The 14,020-nt window shown below is 38.7% G+C and overlaps 2 protein-coding genes and 1 pseudogene across 2 annotated transcripts in view; 1 reads left to right on the top strand and 2 right to left on the bottom strand.

The window, feature by feature from the left end:
• The window catches only part of LOC137006158 (zinc finger protein 585A-like), a 567,148-nt gene that overhangs the window by 318,146 nt on the left and 234,982 nt on the right, over positions 1-14,020 (top strand). The window lies entirely within an intron of this gene.
• Positions 932-3,651, bottom strand: LOC137007375 (H-2 class II histocompatibility antigen, E-S beta chain-like; annotated as a pseudogene).
• Positions 4,964-7,227, bottom strand: LOC137007349 (RLA class II histocompatibility antigen, DP alpha-1 chain-like). The gene is made up of 4 exons (XM_067368727.1): positions 7,151-7,227; positions 6,597-6,842; positions 6,088-6,369; positions 4,964-5,388 (listed from the first exon to the last, which is right to left on the bottom strand). The coding sequence occupies exons 1-4, from the start codon at positions 7,206-7,208 to the stop codon at positions 5,207-5,209; spliced, it is 768 nt and encodes a 255-aa protein (XP_067224828.1). The 5' UTR covers positions 7,209-7,227; the 3' UTR covers positions 4,964-5,206.

Here is a 14,020-nt window from a genome sequence, read left to right as displayed (position 1 = left end):
ACGTGGTACAGTGAGTTTAAACACACTTCATTTGATGTGTCCATTTATTGACCAGACTGTTTTAAACAGTAAGCACCAAGAACAAACACAGAAGCTTTGTCTATACTTAAATAAATAGGCAGAAATTTAATTTGTTTGGATGAAGATGCAAAAAACATGGCAGATCGATTCCAACTAAACTGCAGAGGCTTCGACAGGGTTTATAAATAAGCTATCAGCTGCACACAAAAATTATTTAATCACATTTGTTTTTCATTAAGGTAGGCTTTTTAGCATTTATCATACATATTCCCATACAGTGTACATAATCATCTATAGGCGAGGCAAAAAAGTACTGTTTCTCCCCACGCCGTCTATTAGATGTCTTTAACTGCTATGTACTGACATTTAAACTAACACACTTATTGTGTACATACTATATGTTTTACATGCACAATATTTGTAAAATAGCTGCAAATATTGTGTAATTTTAAATGTTGTTACAGAAATGTAATTACATTCATCATTCCTTTACCCCTTAGGCCTACCCACACCACCACACTAAGCACTTTTCAATGTCAGACTGTTTTTATGAATATGAGCGTTGACGTTGATTTTAGTTTGCACACTCTAAGATCAAATCTGTGCGTACACACACTTTATAAATGAGGCCCACAGTATCTTCTCAATTAACACCAATTATCTGGTATCTGCCAGACTGCCATTGCACAGAAAATGCACTTTATTAAACTCTTTACACAGCTATAAAAATAAACTTTAAATGGGGATGTGAATTCCCAGAGCAAACAATTGTTAGTGGAAAGTGGAGAAAGAACAAGAATAAGAAGAAGTGGTGGAGCAGGAAGAGGAGGAGAGAACTGACGCAGAGGAGAAAGAAGACATCATTCCAGCAATCATTCACATCTTTGCTGTCAATAAGATTACAGATGCTGAAATATTGAATTCTATTTCCATCATCGTGTTTTATTGTGAAACATCAGTCGAAAAGAGTGTGTGCTTGTGCTTCTCCACGATGAGGCTTCTTTCAGTCAGTTTGAGCACCTGCAGTTTGTGTGATTAATATTCATGTTATTCAGTATGATTGGTACATAATGTTTGATCACACAGAAATGCTGTAATTTGTCATACCTGAGTAAATTAATGTGATACCAGGATCTTGTCTATCAAAATAAAAAGATTAACTGAAACATATAATGCCATGACATTAATCTATTACTGGAATATGTTTGTACGAGTGGCTCGCTCTCACCTCTACAGACGTGTTGATCTGATCTTGTAGTAGATGAATCCAGCAGCTGCTATGATGATTCCCAGCAGCAGTGCGGCAGATTCAATAGTGAATATCAGCTGGATATCCTACTCAAACTCAGGGGTTGGCGGGTCTGTGAGGGACACACGTCGTACCGTGGTCATTTACCAGCACTGACAACTGAAAGCTGTTACTGATGTTTACAGTGCAGTGTTTGACCGGAAGGGTCAGTTTATATCTAGTATGATGCTGTATTGGTGTGTCGTTTGCTAATGAAGGTGTGATCTGACGGGTGTTGTCTCTTACTCCAGTCATAGATCATGGGTTTGGTGAAGCTGGCGTGCTCCACCATACAGGAGATCTTCTCTCCAGATCCGGGAGTGTATTCCAGCTCCGAGTGAATCTGGTAGTACCAGTCTCCATCAGGCAGCTCCTCAGTGGAGGTTACTTCAGACGTCACCGCCGCACCGTCCTTCAGCCAGGACACTTTGATGGGTTGAGGGTAGAAGTCGTACGCGCTGCACATGAGCAGAGCTGGATGTTTGCTGTCGCCCGGCATCACTGAACTGAGCTTCACCTTGGGCTGCACTGAACCAACAACAGCCACATCCTAAATCACATTGTACTGCGTGTATACTGTGATTACATGAAAGGTGCGATACACCATTTACAAATGATTTGATTTATTTTTAAATGTTTAAAAGAAGTGTTCTATGTGAGCCTTGTGTCACATACCTGTTTTATTATAGATAGCTGCTTCGTTAAGTTCAGCATTATGTTTGCAGAATACTTCCACTTGAGCCCTATATTGCTGTAAGATCGCTGGATCTTTGTTCAGCCTTTCTGCATTTTCCACTCCTAACTCTGTAAACCCCACAAACTGCCCCACAGTGCTGTTGAACTTCAAGAATGGATATTTATTGAAGTAAGAGCCTTCAATGAACTCCATGTCACTGAGATCAGGAGAGCTGTAGATGCACTGTGTCCACCGGTAATAATAATATCCATCAGCTGAAAAATAAAGTCTTTGTGAGGTTATTTCTACAAGAATTCTGAAACATCCCATCATGGCCATAATATTGAAATATCTATAGAGTTTGTACATAGTCGCAGGAACACATTTTATCAGGGGGTGCTGGGGGGTGCGTGAGATGAAATGCCTTTCCGAACCAGCAGGTGGCAGTATCCGAACAGCCAATTAGAATAATGATATGGCCCGACTGAGCTCCAACGTCGATTCAATATGTCGAATTGGACGGAAAAAAGCCAACGAGGACCAACTTCAGCTGACGGTGTAGAACACTGAGAAAACTTCAGGCTGATTTATACTTCTGCGTCGAGTGAACGGCGTAGCTACGGCGTAGGTTGTTTGTACCACGTGTAGCCTACGACATAGCCTGATGTGCACCTCTTCAAAAATGTAACAGCGCGTCATTTCTACGCGGACTGCAAGCGCTGTGATTGGTCTGCAAGAACCCCTCCCTTGGGTCAAAAAACTGGCGCATTGCTCTCGGAGAAAAGCAAGCTTTTTCAACTTGCATAAGAATGAAAAAACACTCTGTTTCTCTGTTCCTGCCTTTACTCGTACTGTCCATGTATAATAGCGTGATCAGTCACAGGAAAGTCATCAGATTGGCTCAGTGTGACCAGGTTGATATTTTAAAATATATAAATTGAGTGTTTACTACGTGCAAATTGTCTTTGAACTTCCATTTGTGTAGTAGCTCTGTATATTTCTAGTCAAGTCACCTTTTTCATCTGGTGTAGATTTACTTAATGTATTGTTAACAAAAGTTATCATGAGCATTGTAATGTTTAAAGCAGATGTCTTAATAAATGTCAGTAGACCGGGAAGGTTTTAAAACAAGTGGCTCATTCATAAATCCGTCTGGAAATACAAACCAGAAGTCAAAAGAGAACGAGCGCAGCGCTTTAAGAGGCGGGGCTATGGTCAGCGAATCAAGCGGTGATTGCATTTGGCCATTGGATCAGAGCGCTGTCACTGATGCACATTCAACAACATATAAAAGTGAAATAATCTTTAGAGTAATTTTATGAACAAATTAAAAAAGTAGAATTTTTTAAACCATGTCATCTTAAATTCCAATACAGTGAAAGAGCTGTCGGTAGGGGGCACTGCAGCTCCCTGAGCTTGTACCTTCTTTCACTACCAGTAAACCATCATAACTAACAGTGTTTAAGAAAATGTAGCTGTTAAATCTTACCAACACTGTTAAACACTAATATGTCCATCACTATGTCTATAATAATCATAATTTCTTCATTGTCTCTTAGTAAAGGCCATTTATCTCACCTGCTCCAGTGAATACAGACAGCATCAGAATGTGATGAAAGAGCTTTAACACAGACATTTTCACTATCTATCACAACTGAGAGCAGCAAATACACTGTTCATGTTAATGAGGTCAGTGTCTGAAACAGCTGTCCAATCAGCTGCTCCTTGATCATGTGTCAGGTGTTGCTAAGCAATATCCTGCTTTCTTTTTTAAAATCACAGCTCAAAAAAGTAAATAATGGTGCAATAACAGATTAAACAATGATCTTTTAACTTATGTAACTTATGTAAGGCAAGAAACCAAATCAACAACCGAGGAAATAACACAGCCTGCAGGGTCCCCAGTTATATCACATGGCAAATACTCGGCCAATAAGTGCACACTCGCACTCCATCGCCAATAAAACAAACTCCAAAGCAACAACAATCACCAAATCAAACCAGTTCAGCTTGTTCCATCCACTCTAGAGTAAAGCATGTAGTGAAATCAAATGAGTATTTACTGTAGTTCATCGGCTCACAATTGACAAAAACAACAAAAACAAAAGTCTCACAATAACTTTAATCAGTTTGCCAGACTCAGTTCAACATTGAGATGATTCTCATAAGCTACTGTTGCTCATAAGTAGTTACTTCAAATCAAACATAAAAAAGAAAGATTAAAATATATGACTCATTTCAAATATTTAATTAAAGGGTTAGCTCACCCAAAAGTGAAGTTTTTGTCAGTAATTACCTCATGTCGTTCCACACCTGTAAGACTTCATCTTCAGAACACAAATTAAGATATTTTTGATGAAATCAGAGTTTGTTTTATTTTTAATCTCCTATAGAAAGCAATGAAATTACCACATTCAGGGCCCAGAAACATAGTAAAAACATTGTTAAAATAGTTGTGACTACTGTCTGTGTCGTTTCTATATATTTTGATTTCATTTTCCCTGTTCTTCTTTTGCCTTTGTTTTCTGCTCATTGGTTTCTCACATACCAGTTTCTGTTCCAGTTATTCACTTCACTGTTTTTAGTTCCTCTGTTTTTAAAGGCCATCATGTGGTTTCTACTCCATATGTCTATTTCCAAAGAAACTGCTAAAATGACTGCTTTATATCACTGTAAAATATTCTTCTGTATGTCCATTTCTCCTCCTGCATCTGCATCCAACAGCTTTTTCCAGGGAAAGTTGCATATGCAAATCAATCAGTAAAACTGCCCTAGATATTTAAATATTTATTTGGAATATAAGAAAAAATGGGATTTAAGAATACTTCATTTTCAACCACATTTAATTTTCTTTATTAACTGCTAGAGCAGCAAAAGTTACTTTGTGTATCTTTAAGTACAAAAACAGCTAAGCATCTCAGTTCATGAAAAAAGTACATTCTCAGTACATTTAGTATGAAGGTAGCAAAAGTGTCTATTTTAATTATTAAGTCAAGCTTATGTTTTGTTCAGATTGCTTGATGAACTGTAAATGTAATGTATGAACAGTGCTACATAGAAATTAGCAAGCAAAGATTTCATGAGGTGATTTCATCCAAGGTTCAACCAGATCTTTACATTTATGTATCCGCCAATCTTCAACACCAGCAGAGGTGTCCATCATCTCAAATCACACACAAATGCACTGTATCACTGTATTCAAAATCCTTGAGAAACTGTCTTTATTGGTAGGTCCATTGCATGAAATGTTTTTCTTTTTTTGCCATATCTGTGTTGTCAGTCGCAGCTCCTTTAATAAAGAAGAAGATTCCCGTAGCCACTCCCAGCAGCGCCAGAGTGAATCCAGCTCCACAGAACAGCGCCGGACCCAGACTGGGCGGGTGAGCAGCCGTCTCTCGGACACCTGTTGATCATTGTGAGGTGTGTGAATGTTACATTGATGTTTCTTTGTAAAAACTGGTGAGTGATTGTCAGTGCTGTAATGCTGATATCATTTGTCACAGAATGATGACTGTTCTTTTATACGTACATCATTCGTTATCATGGAGATAACAACTGGGAATAACACAATTGACCCTTCGTTGGGAGTTTGATTGACAAGCGATCTAACCAATCAAAACACAGAATCTGCCATTTTGTCCAACAAAGTAGTCAGGAGTTAGAAGATTAACTTCGGTGGACTTGAACTTAAAAAAATGGTGTGTATTGACGTCTTTCCGCTTTTGAAACAACATTCCTTCTGATGTTCATTCATGTTTGTTTGATGCTATAAATGGATTAGTAGGAAGAGATGATCGGTTTATGAGCCTCTTGAGCTGAGGTGCTACAGCAATCCGTCACGACACAAAAAGTTTTTTTTTTTTTTTTAATTTCTTAAAATAATTCAGTTTGAAAGCTGGGACTTTGTTTAATATCATCAATAACCTGCTCTGTCTTGTCTGTCCACAGTCTGCTGTCTGCTTCGCAATGTATTTTTCACTGTGTTTGGCGTGACTCTGGCTTGTCGGACAAAGCAACAATAACTAAGGGGGGGGGGGGGGATCTTTGCGAAGGGTCAATTCACTGTAGTTTGATTTGATTTCTCTTTGAGAGCGGCTCTTACCCCATATTTTGGTCTGTGGTCCCTGGAGGGCTCTGTGGTTCACCGTACAGCTGTAAATGTCTCTCTCTTCAGGAATGATGTTCAGAGAGGAGAATATGTGGAAGGATCCATCGTTCCTCGGGCGGTACTGGCTCAGACTCACTCCTTCTGTCACAATGACATTGTTCTTAGTCCATGAGACGCTGACAGGTGGAGGAAAGAACCCCGTCACATGACAGATGAGGGTGTTTTCAACACCCAGCTGAACATCATCCTTCGGATAGATGAAGGTCTCAGGAGGGTCTGTGCACATGGAAAAATGTGTTGAACTTTGCAGGATTCAAATAAAATTCAGTCATAGGAAAACAAATCAGATACAGTTGTGAGACAAAACTCACTCTTGATGACACTGAATGCAAAATATGGAGCTCATATCATTTCTTTTTCCAAATATCAATGTTAAGAAAAATAGTACAGGAAGACGTAAAATCTCATGCAAACTGTAGTCATACTTGAAATTCACATCATACCCATTTCCTCTGCTGGGCTCTTGTAAGCTTTAATGCATACAGCTAAGTTTTGCTTGCACACTTCTTGTTCTGCAATGCTTTCTTGATAAAATCCTGCAAAGCTCATAGGATCTGCAAAATCAGGTAATGTAACTACTCCATTCATTTGAGTAAAGTCAGCATGCCACATCTCCTCTCCGTCAGTTCCATACATAGACTCTTTTTCTGTATCAGAACACCCATTAATGCTGAAAAAGTTGTGTGTATCTGAAATGAAAGAAACATCAAAAGATAAATGAGAAATACCCAGAGAAATAAAGGATGAATTGCATAGCAGATTTAACTATTAAAGGAATTTACACAAAACCTCATTTGTCACTGATTTAAAGCACCAGTAGTTTTTAAATGTGAAGATGATTTTAACATTCAATGTGTTAAATGACTACTTATTATCAACCATTGGTAGTCAACTAGTCATCGACTGCTTGAATGATCAGATAAACATATCACTGTGTAGTCATTCAACAACGTTACCAATCTGTGGAAGGATTTTAATATACAGAGCATGAACTTACACTGAGCATCAGCTGAGAGGAAAACAGCAAGGGTAAGACAGGCCAGATACAGATCCATCTTTGTCGATGACAGTGGAACAAACAGAGAAACAGACTTTAAAGACGATCAATGAGATGATTTATTTCCAGTTTCATAAGCACTACCTCCACTCAGTATTGGCGCTCACTGTGACACCGCAGTATCCAGATAAAAACAAGTAGTTTTTCCTGTTTCAGCTCAGGCTACAGTCATGTGACTCCTTCACTCAAAACTGTAGTTTAAGATTTGTGCTCTAGCCTGAATAGACTGACAGTCTATTCAACGTTTCCGATGAAAAATGTTTTTCTTACAAAAAAGGACTGAGAGCCTTAATCAGTGTTTAATTGCAGCATTAAATTGTCCGTTTTTTTTTTTTTTTAATTGCAGCGAGGAAAAAGATTGAGCAGCTGCAGGAAAGGTAGGAGATCAAAGCTGATCAGAACATGAGAATTCTTTATTTTAAGCTTCGAGCTAATGCATTAGTGTAATGGCCCTGTCAGGCGCTTTGACAGATGTGCGGCCTCAGCGCAAAACATTCATTCTACGTCTATATCCCTTTTGTTTTTCATAAGCATATTGAAGATCAACAAAAAGGCAATTACAATTGAAAGATTTACAAACAGTAAGTTAAAGACAAAGGAAAGACAATGAACATAAATAAATGAATAAATAAATAAAATTCAAATAAAATGAAGTGGTGTAGGAAGTGTTTTTCTTTAAGTTATAAAACCAAAATCTTCCAGTAAGGGGTACAGATACAACAAAAAATGCTGTTCTTACTTAGAGTTTTTGTCTTGTTTCTAGTCAATATATCTTAAAGTTATTAAATCAAGATGCATTTTCTTGACAAGTAAAACAAACAAAACATTTAGAAAAAATGCCAGTGGTGTAAGCAAAATAATCTTATATCAAACCAAAAATAAGATATATAATCTTGTTTTCAGTTTGGATTAAGATTATTTTGCTCACAAAACTCACTTAATTTTGACTTAATTTTACTAAAAACAAGAAAATAGAGAGACTTCCGGTTGACGGCTGATCAGTATGGCGGATTAGTCTTTGAGCTCCTCAAAGTTGGGTTGTACTTTCCCCTGAAATTCAAATTGATTGCTTTGGAAATAGACAAATTTTGTCTGAAAATATGCCAGGGGGAAGACGAAGCACATGCGAACGCTGAAATAGAAGATGGCGACGGCGAGGCATCAACACAGACCCTACACGAAACTATGCTAAGTATTAGCAAACAGATAAGTGGCCTACGGACGGAGCTGAAATCGGATCTGGATGCATTCAAAGCAGACATGAAACAAGAGATGAATACTCTTAAACATGACATCCACCAACAACTAACAGTGACAAAGCTAGCGGTGCAGGAACAGAGTGAAAAACTCGAAGAAGCTCAGAATCGCATAGGAGGACTTGAGACCTGGTCAACGGCAGCTAACAACGCGCTCAAACAATTACTAAAGGAGCAAAAGAAGATGTCGGACAAGATTAACGACCTGGAATCAAGGGGGAGAAGGAATAATTTGAGAATTTACGGGGTCCGCGAAGGAGAAGAGGGCAACTCCACAAAGACCTTCGTTGAAAACCTACTTCGAAGTGAAAAGTTGATCAGTGAGGGTACTGACCCGCAAATACAATGAGCTCATCGCTCCCTTGGCCCCAACCCCACCGCGGATGCCCCCCCACGATGCATCATCATGAACTTTCTTGAATTTAAGGATCAAGGAGACTGTACTGAAAAACGCGTGGCAGAAAAAGATACTCATACGAGATAAGCCCGTAACGTTTGACCATGACTACACCACGGCAGTGGTGCAACAGCGCCGAGCTTATAAACATATTAAGAGTGCGCTAAAGGCCAAACCTTCGAATCCACTGGGACACGGGCCCACGGTTGTACCACACCCCGGCGGAGGCTCTACGTAAGATGAGAAATCAGAGAATCGAGGTGGAAGAACCCCAGGAGGTCTCGACACGGCTGTCCTACTGGATCAGCTGGAGAGCGCATCACCATGGCAACCCGCCCCTCGCCACAGAGACAAGGGAGCTAAATTTCGGCATGTCCTACAGGTGCTTTTCGCTTGTTTATTTTGAGACCAATAACCCACACATAAAACATGCTGATTAGATCTACGGTTGTAGTTTACAAAATTGATGCTATCTTAGGCGTTAGGAATAAATTTACCCTACTTTGAGGATGACAAGTTTGAGCTGGAATGAGTGAAACTCATTTTGCGTTATCACTAGTTCTGGGAGGGGGCCCTTGCTTCGTGTGAGGCTTTTCCCCCTCACTTAATGTTGGGATTACAACCCAGAGTGTACTTCTAGTACCTCATTTTGGAAGTCATTGTGTTCATTTTAAATATATATATTGTTCATTAGTTCTTTTTTGTTGCTTTTTGTTTTGGAGGCTTTGGGAGGAGGAAGAGCTACATTTTATTTTACTATTATCTGATGATACAAAAACTTGAAATAATGTCACTGAATGTAAACGTCTTGGGAACGCAATCAAAAGAGCAAGGGTAATGACAAAAATAAAGAAAGAATATAGCTGCAAGCAGCAATTCGGGGCCAAGCCCCAGTAGGGGCAGTAGCGCAATACGGAGCAGGAAGAGCAAAAACAGCAGAAATTGAATGTACATGCAAAACATCTGGTTCAGAAGGACAGGTGGAAATGAAATGAAAATCAATAGAAGTTCAGAGAACGAACACGGAATGAACTAAAATACTTGTATCTCATTGAAGAGGAATAAAGATTAGCACAATCCTTATTTGGATAAAAAAGGTATCAAAATGACTCATTACACACAATTGTATAAAGGAACCCCACACAAGATTCGAATCCACGACCTCCGGGTCCAAGGTCCATTTCTCATCTCATTGCACCACTGTGCAGGTGAATATTGGCACACCTGCCGAAGTTCATTAGTTCATGTGAAAATGAACTCAAAATGAAGAATTTTTATAAAACTGCACTGAATGTTATATTTAATAACTACTTTAGATCATTCTGCAGCTCATCATGCTGTAGCGCAATACAGAGCAGGAAGAGGAAAAACAGCAGAAAATGAACAAACATGAAACAGCTGGTTCAGAATTACGGGCAAGAATGAACTCAGAATGTACATAAGCCTAGATGAAAATGAACACAGCATGAAACAAAAAGCATTTATTTCTAATCTAAGAGGCAGTAAAGGAATCAAAACACACTATTTTATAAAACCGCTCCACCTGGGATTCGAACCCACTAACTTCGGATACAGGGTTCTTCAGATAACTGGCTTTACACATTGAGCTACTTGAGGATGCACATTCAACAGACTGTGGAAGAAACCTTTTAGTCTAACAAAGAATTCACAAAAAAAGCATTACTTAGCATGCTATCCATATTAGCATGCTAAGCTAACTTAATGCTAATGAAGCTCATGGTTAACTTGATAACTGAAGAGCCACATTAAAGAGAATGACAACTGGTTAGCATGCTAAGCAATTAGCATGCTAAGCTAACTAGCATAAGACAACAAACACAAGCAAGGTCACATTCAGAGATGAATATCTTGGGAATGATAGCGAATATCAAAAATCCATCCAGTCATTTCTGTGCGGCTCGGTCCAAAGATCACCTGAGCTGATTTTGGACAAAATTGGACAAAAATTGTAGGAGGAGTAGCGAAAAAACTGTTTTCCATTTATTTCAATATGGCGGACAGTTACATTTAAGGAAAATGACAAATGACACATCGTCGGAATCGGCATAAGCCAGGGAATAAAATGACATAAAGCATACACATTTTGGAAAGTGTTTTCAAAAGTTATAAGTGGTTTTGCAATAATCATTACATCTGTGGAACAGTAGGTGGCGCTGTGTTGAAACTTCTCAGGTACCTTCAGGACCTTCTAAAGGTCATACATACCAATTTGTGTGAAGATATGTCAAATTGTTTAAAAGTTATTGCAATTTATGACAAAATTCAAAATGGCGGACACGTGGTTCATCCGATGTTGACGAATTCGATATCCTCGGATTCGGCATGGCACAGGGAATCCATAGACACCAAGATCTTGATTTTCTAATAAAGTGTTCAAAAGTTATTGGCCAAAATAGCCATTTTTCAGATCTCATGACCTGTAGGTGGCGCTGTTCCCAAATTTGGCATGGAACCTCAGATCATGGTCTTGATCAAGTGTACCAATTTTAGTTTTGATTGCTCAAAGTTTGGCCGAGATACAGCCTCTATAGCAATTTTGGGTCAACCTCGTTAACTTCGTGACATCATAACTTTTGAACAAAGATGAATAAAAAAAATCTGTTCAGTCATTTCTGTGCGGCTCAGACCAAAGATCACCTGATCAAAGTCTGGACAAAATTGGACAAATATAAAAAAAAATAAAAGACAAAGAGGGGCGCTATGTTATAGTGAAGGGCAAAGCTGAAAGCAGCAAATTGACTTTAGTTTGTATATATGCACCTCCAAATAGTGATAGACACTTTTTTAAAGACTTATTTGATGTGATCTCTCTAGAATCTGAGGGAATTTGTATTTGTGGTGGGGACCTCAACGTAATACTGAATTATAATCTCGACACAACTAGTCAAATCAGAAATAAAAAAACAATTGGAAAATTTGTAAACACTACACCTAAAGAAACTGGACTTGTAGATGTATGAAGGCTATTACACCCCACACAAAGACACTATACCCATTACTCTGTCCCGCACTCTGTACATACATGGATTGATTATTTTCTAATGCAAAAGGAAACATGTCACAGAGTGTTGGACTGTAAAATTGGAGTCGCTGATATTTCTGATCATAATGCAATTTTCTTAACTATCCAAATAGACTTCACACCCAAAAACTCTGTGTGGCGGCTCAATGTGGGTATTCTCAACAATGAGAAAATTGTGAATGATATTAAGCAAGAAATTGATACATTTCTTAGAGAAAATGATAATGGGGAAGTTGATCCTTTAATTCTCTGGGATGCGTTGAAGGCTGTGCTGCGGGGAAAACTAATAGCTATAACTGCACAACTCAAGAGAGTTAGAAAAGAGAAGTATGAAAAATTGATGAATACTTTGTAAGAGTTAGAAAATAAATTTAAGCATAAAAGAGAATTAAATACACAAAAACAGATAACGGAAGTAAAAATACAAATTGAAGAATTACTTAATCAAGAAGTAGAGAAAAAGGAAAGATACATCAAGCAAAGTTATTATGAACTTGGTCCCAAGTCAGCAAAGTTACTTGCTCGTAGACTGCGGAAACAACATACGGATACTGCAATTCACAAAATTAAAAACCCAATATCACAGAAAATTGAAACTAAACCTGAGGAGATTTAAAAGATTTTTAGAGAATATTATCAAAAACTTTATTCACAAGATGAGATCGTGAACATAAGGAATGTCCTTTCCTCCGGGTGGTGATGGGCTTCCTGCGGAATGGTACAGAAAATTTAGTGACAATCTGAACCCAATTTTATTAAGATCGTTTAACTGGACGATAAAGGAAGGCCGCATTCCACCAACTTGGAAAGAAGCCATTGTGTCTTTGATTCCCAAGGAGGGGAAAGATAGAGATGATTGTGTTAATTACAGACCCATTTCCAACCTGGTCTCATAGGAAATACGTACCTCTGCGCACTTTTTTGCAGCGCCACAAATATGTACCACCAGGTACGTATTGCTATAGTTCTGAAACAAAAACGTCCACTGGGGTCGCTAAAGAGAAGGACATGTTACATTTCGATTAACAGTCAGAGGTATGTACACTACAGCATATCCAATTATCCTAAAACTGTGTTATTTTAGTGATAAATGTAACGTGATTCGTGTTATATTACTGAAACATGTTTAATCTGATGGTAAATGTAACGTTAGAATCATGAGAGTGCTCAAGTAGAACAGATAAGCTAATTTAGCTAGCTTCCTTCAATTAACATTACATACTCTGCAGTACTAAAATTACAGCCGCAGCATACATCGACCGAACCCTGGCAAAGTAGGTACGTTTGTAGCCAGGTGGCTATAGTGAACTAAAATTAGCGCTTGCTAAGTTCTTTTTTTAGTGATAAATGTTTGCTGTAATGGTAAATGTGATGTTAGAATCGTGTGTGAGCACTCCTGATAAAAGCAATGCCCTTCAATTATGTTTCTGTAGTACATTTTGTAGCTAGCTAGGTGGCTAACGTTGGTGAGCTAACGGTGAACTGTCTGAACATAAAACTTATATGTTTGCACATACGCACATTCAGCAAATCACCAGTTCACCAGTTATGAGCACATCCATATGTGCAAACAAATGCGATATACATTGCATTACTTTCGATGTATTATTAGATGAGGTTAATCTGCGTTTATACCTTAAGAACTACAAATCCCATGAAACTGTCGACCAATTATGTGTTGCCATAAAACGCCATGTGCAAACATGCGCACTATCAATTTGTGTGTGTGTGTGTGCGTGTGCGCGCGTGCCCACAGTAAGAAACTACGTTTACATCACCAAACAATTTTATATGTGCTTGCAGGTTCCCGACATATGAAAGTGATAGAAAAGCAGCAGGTTAGTCTTTCCATGTAGCACCAACTTGTGCCATAGCCATTGCTTGTGAGTGCGCATTACTACATTTATGTATGTATTCTACATGCATTTTAATGTAGCTGTTGAATCTGCCCTTACGTCTAGGCCAGTAGCCCCTCACTTCAGAACACTCAAGATCCAAGGGGCGGAGTTGGGTAGGTTAAGATATATGGAAAGTGGGAGGAGTTGGATCTAGAACTAAGAGGTGGTGATGGGTAGGGTTAGAGCCAGGGGGCGGAGTCGGGTAGGTTTAGGGCT

This window comes from Chanodichthys erythropterus, chromosome 3 (assembly GCF_024489055.1).
Source record: "Chanodichthys erythropterus isolate Z2021 chromosome 3, ASM2448905v1, whole genome shotgun sequence".
Lineage (NCBI taxonomy): Eukaryota > Metazoa > Chordata > Actinopteri > Cypriniformes > Xenocyprididae > Chanodichthys > Chanodichthys erythropterus.
The sequence above is the reverse complement of the archived record's forward strand: the minus strand, read 5'-3'. Positions and strand labels throughout refer to the sequence as shown.

Bases quoted from the DNA above. Each gene is read 5' to 3' on its own strand.
- LOC137007349 (XM_067368727.1), bottom strand. From the start codon at position 7,208: ATGGATCTGTATCTGGCCTGTCTTACCCTTGCTGTTTTCCTCTCAGCT. The intron at 6,843-7,150 runs GTAAGTTCATGC...CTTTCATTTCAG, and splicing joins CCTCTCAGCTGATGCTCAGT to ATACACACAACTTTTTCAGC. The intron at 5,389-6,087 runs GTAAGAGCCGCT...AATGATCAACAG, and splicing joins ACCACAGACCAAAATATGGG to GTGTCCGAGAGACGGCTGCT.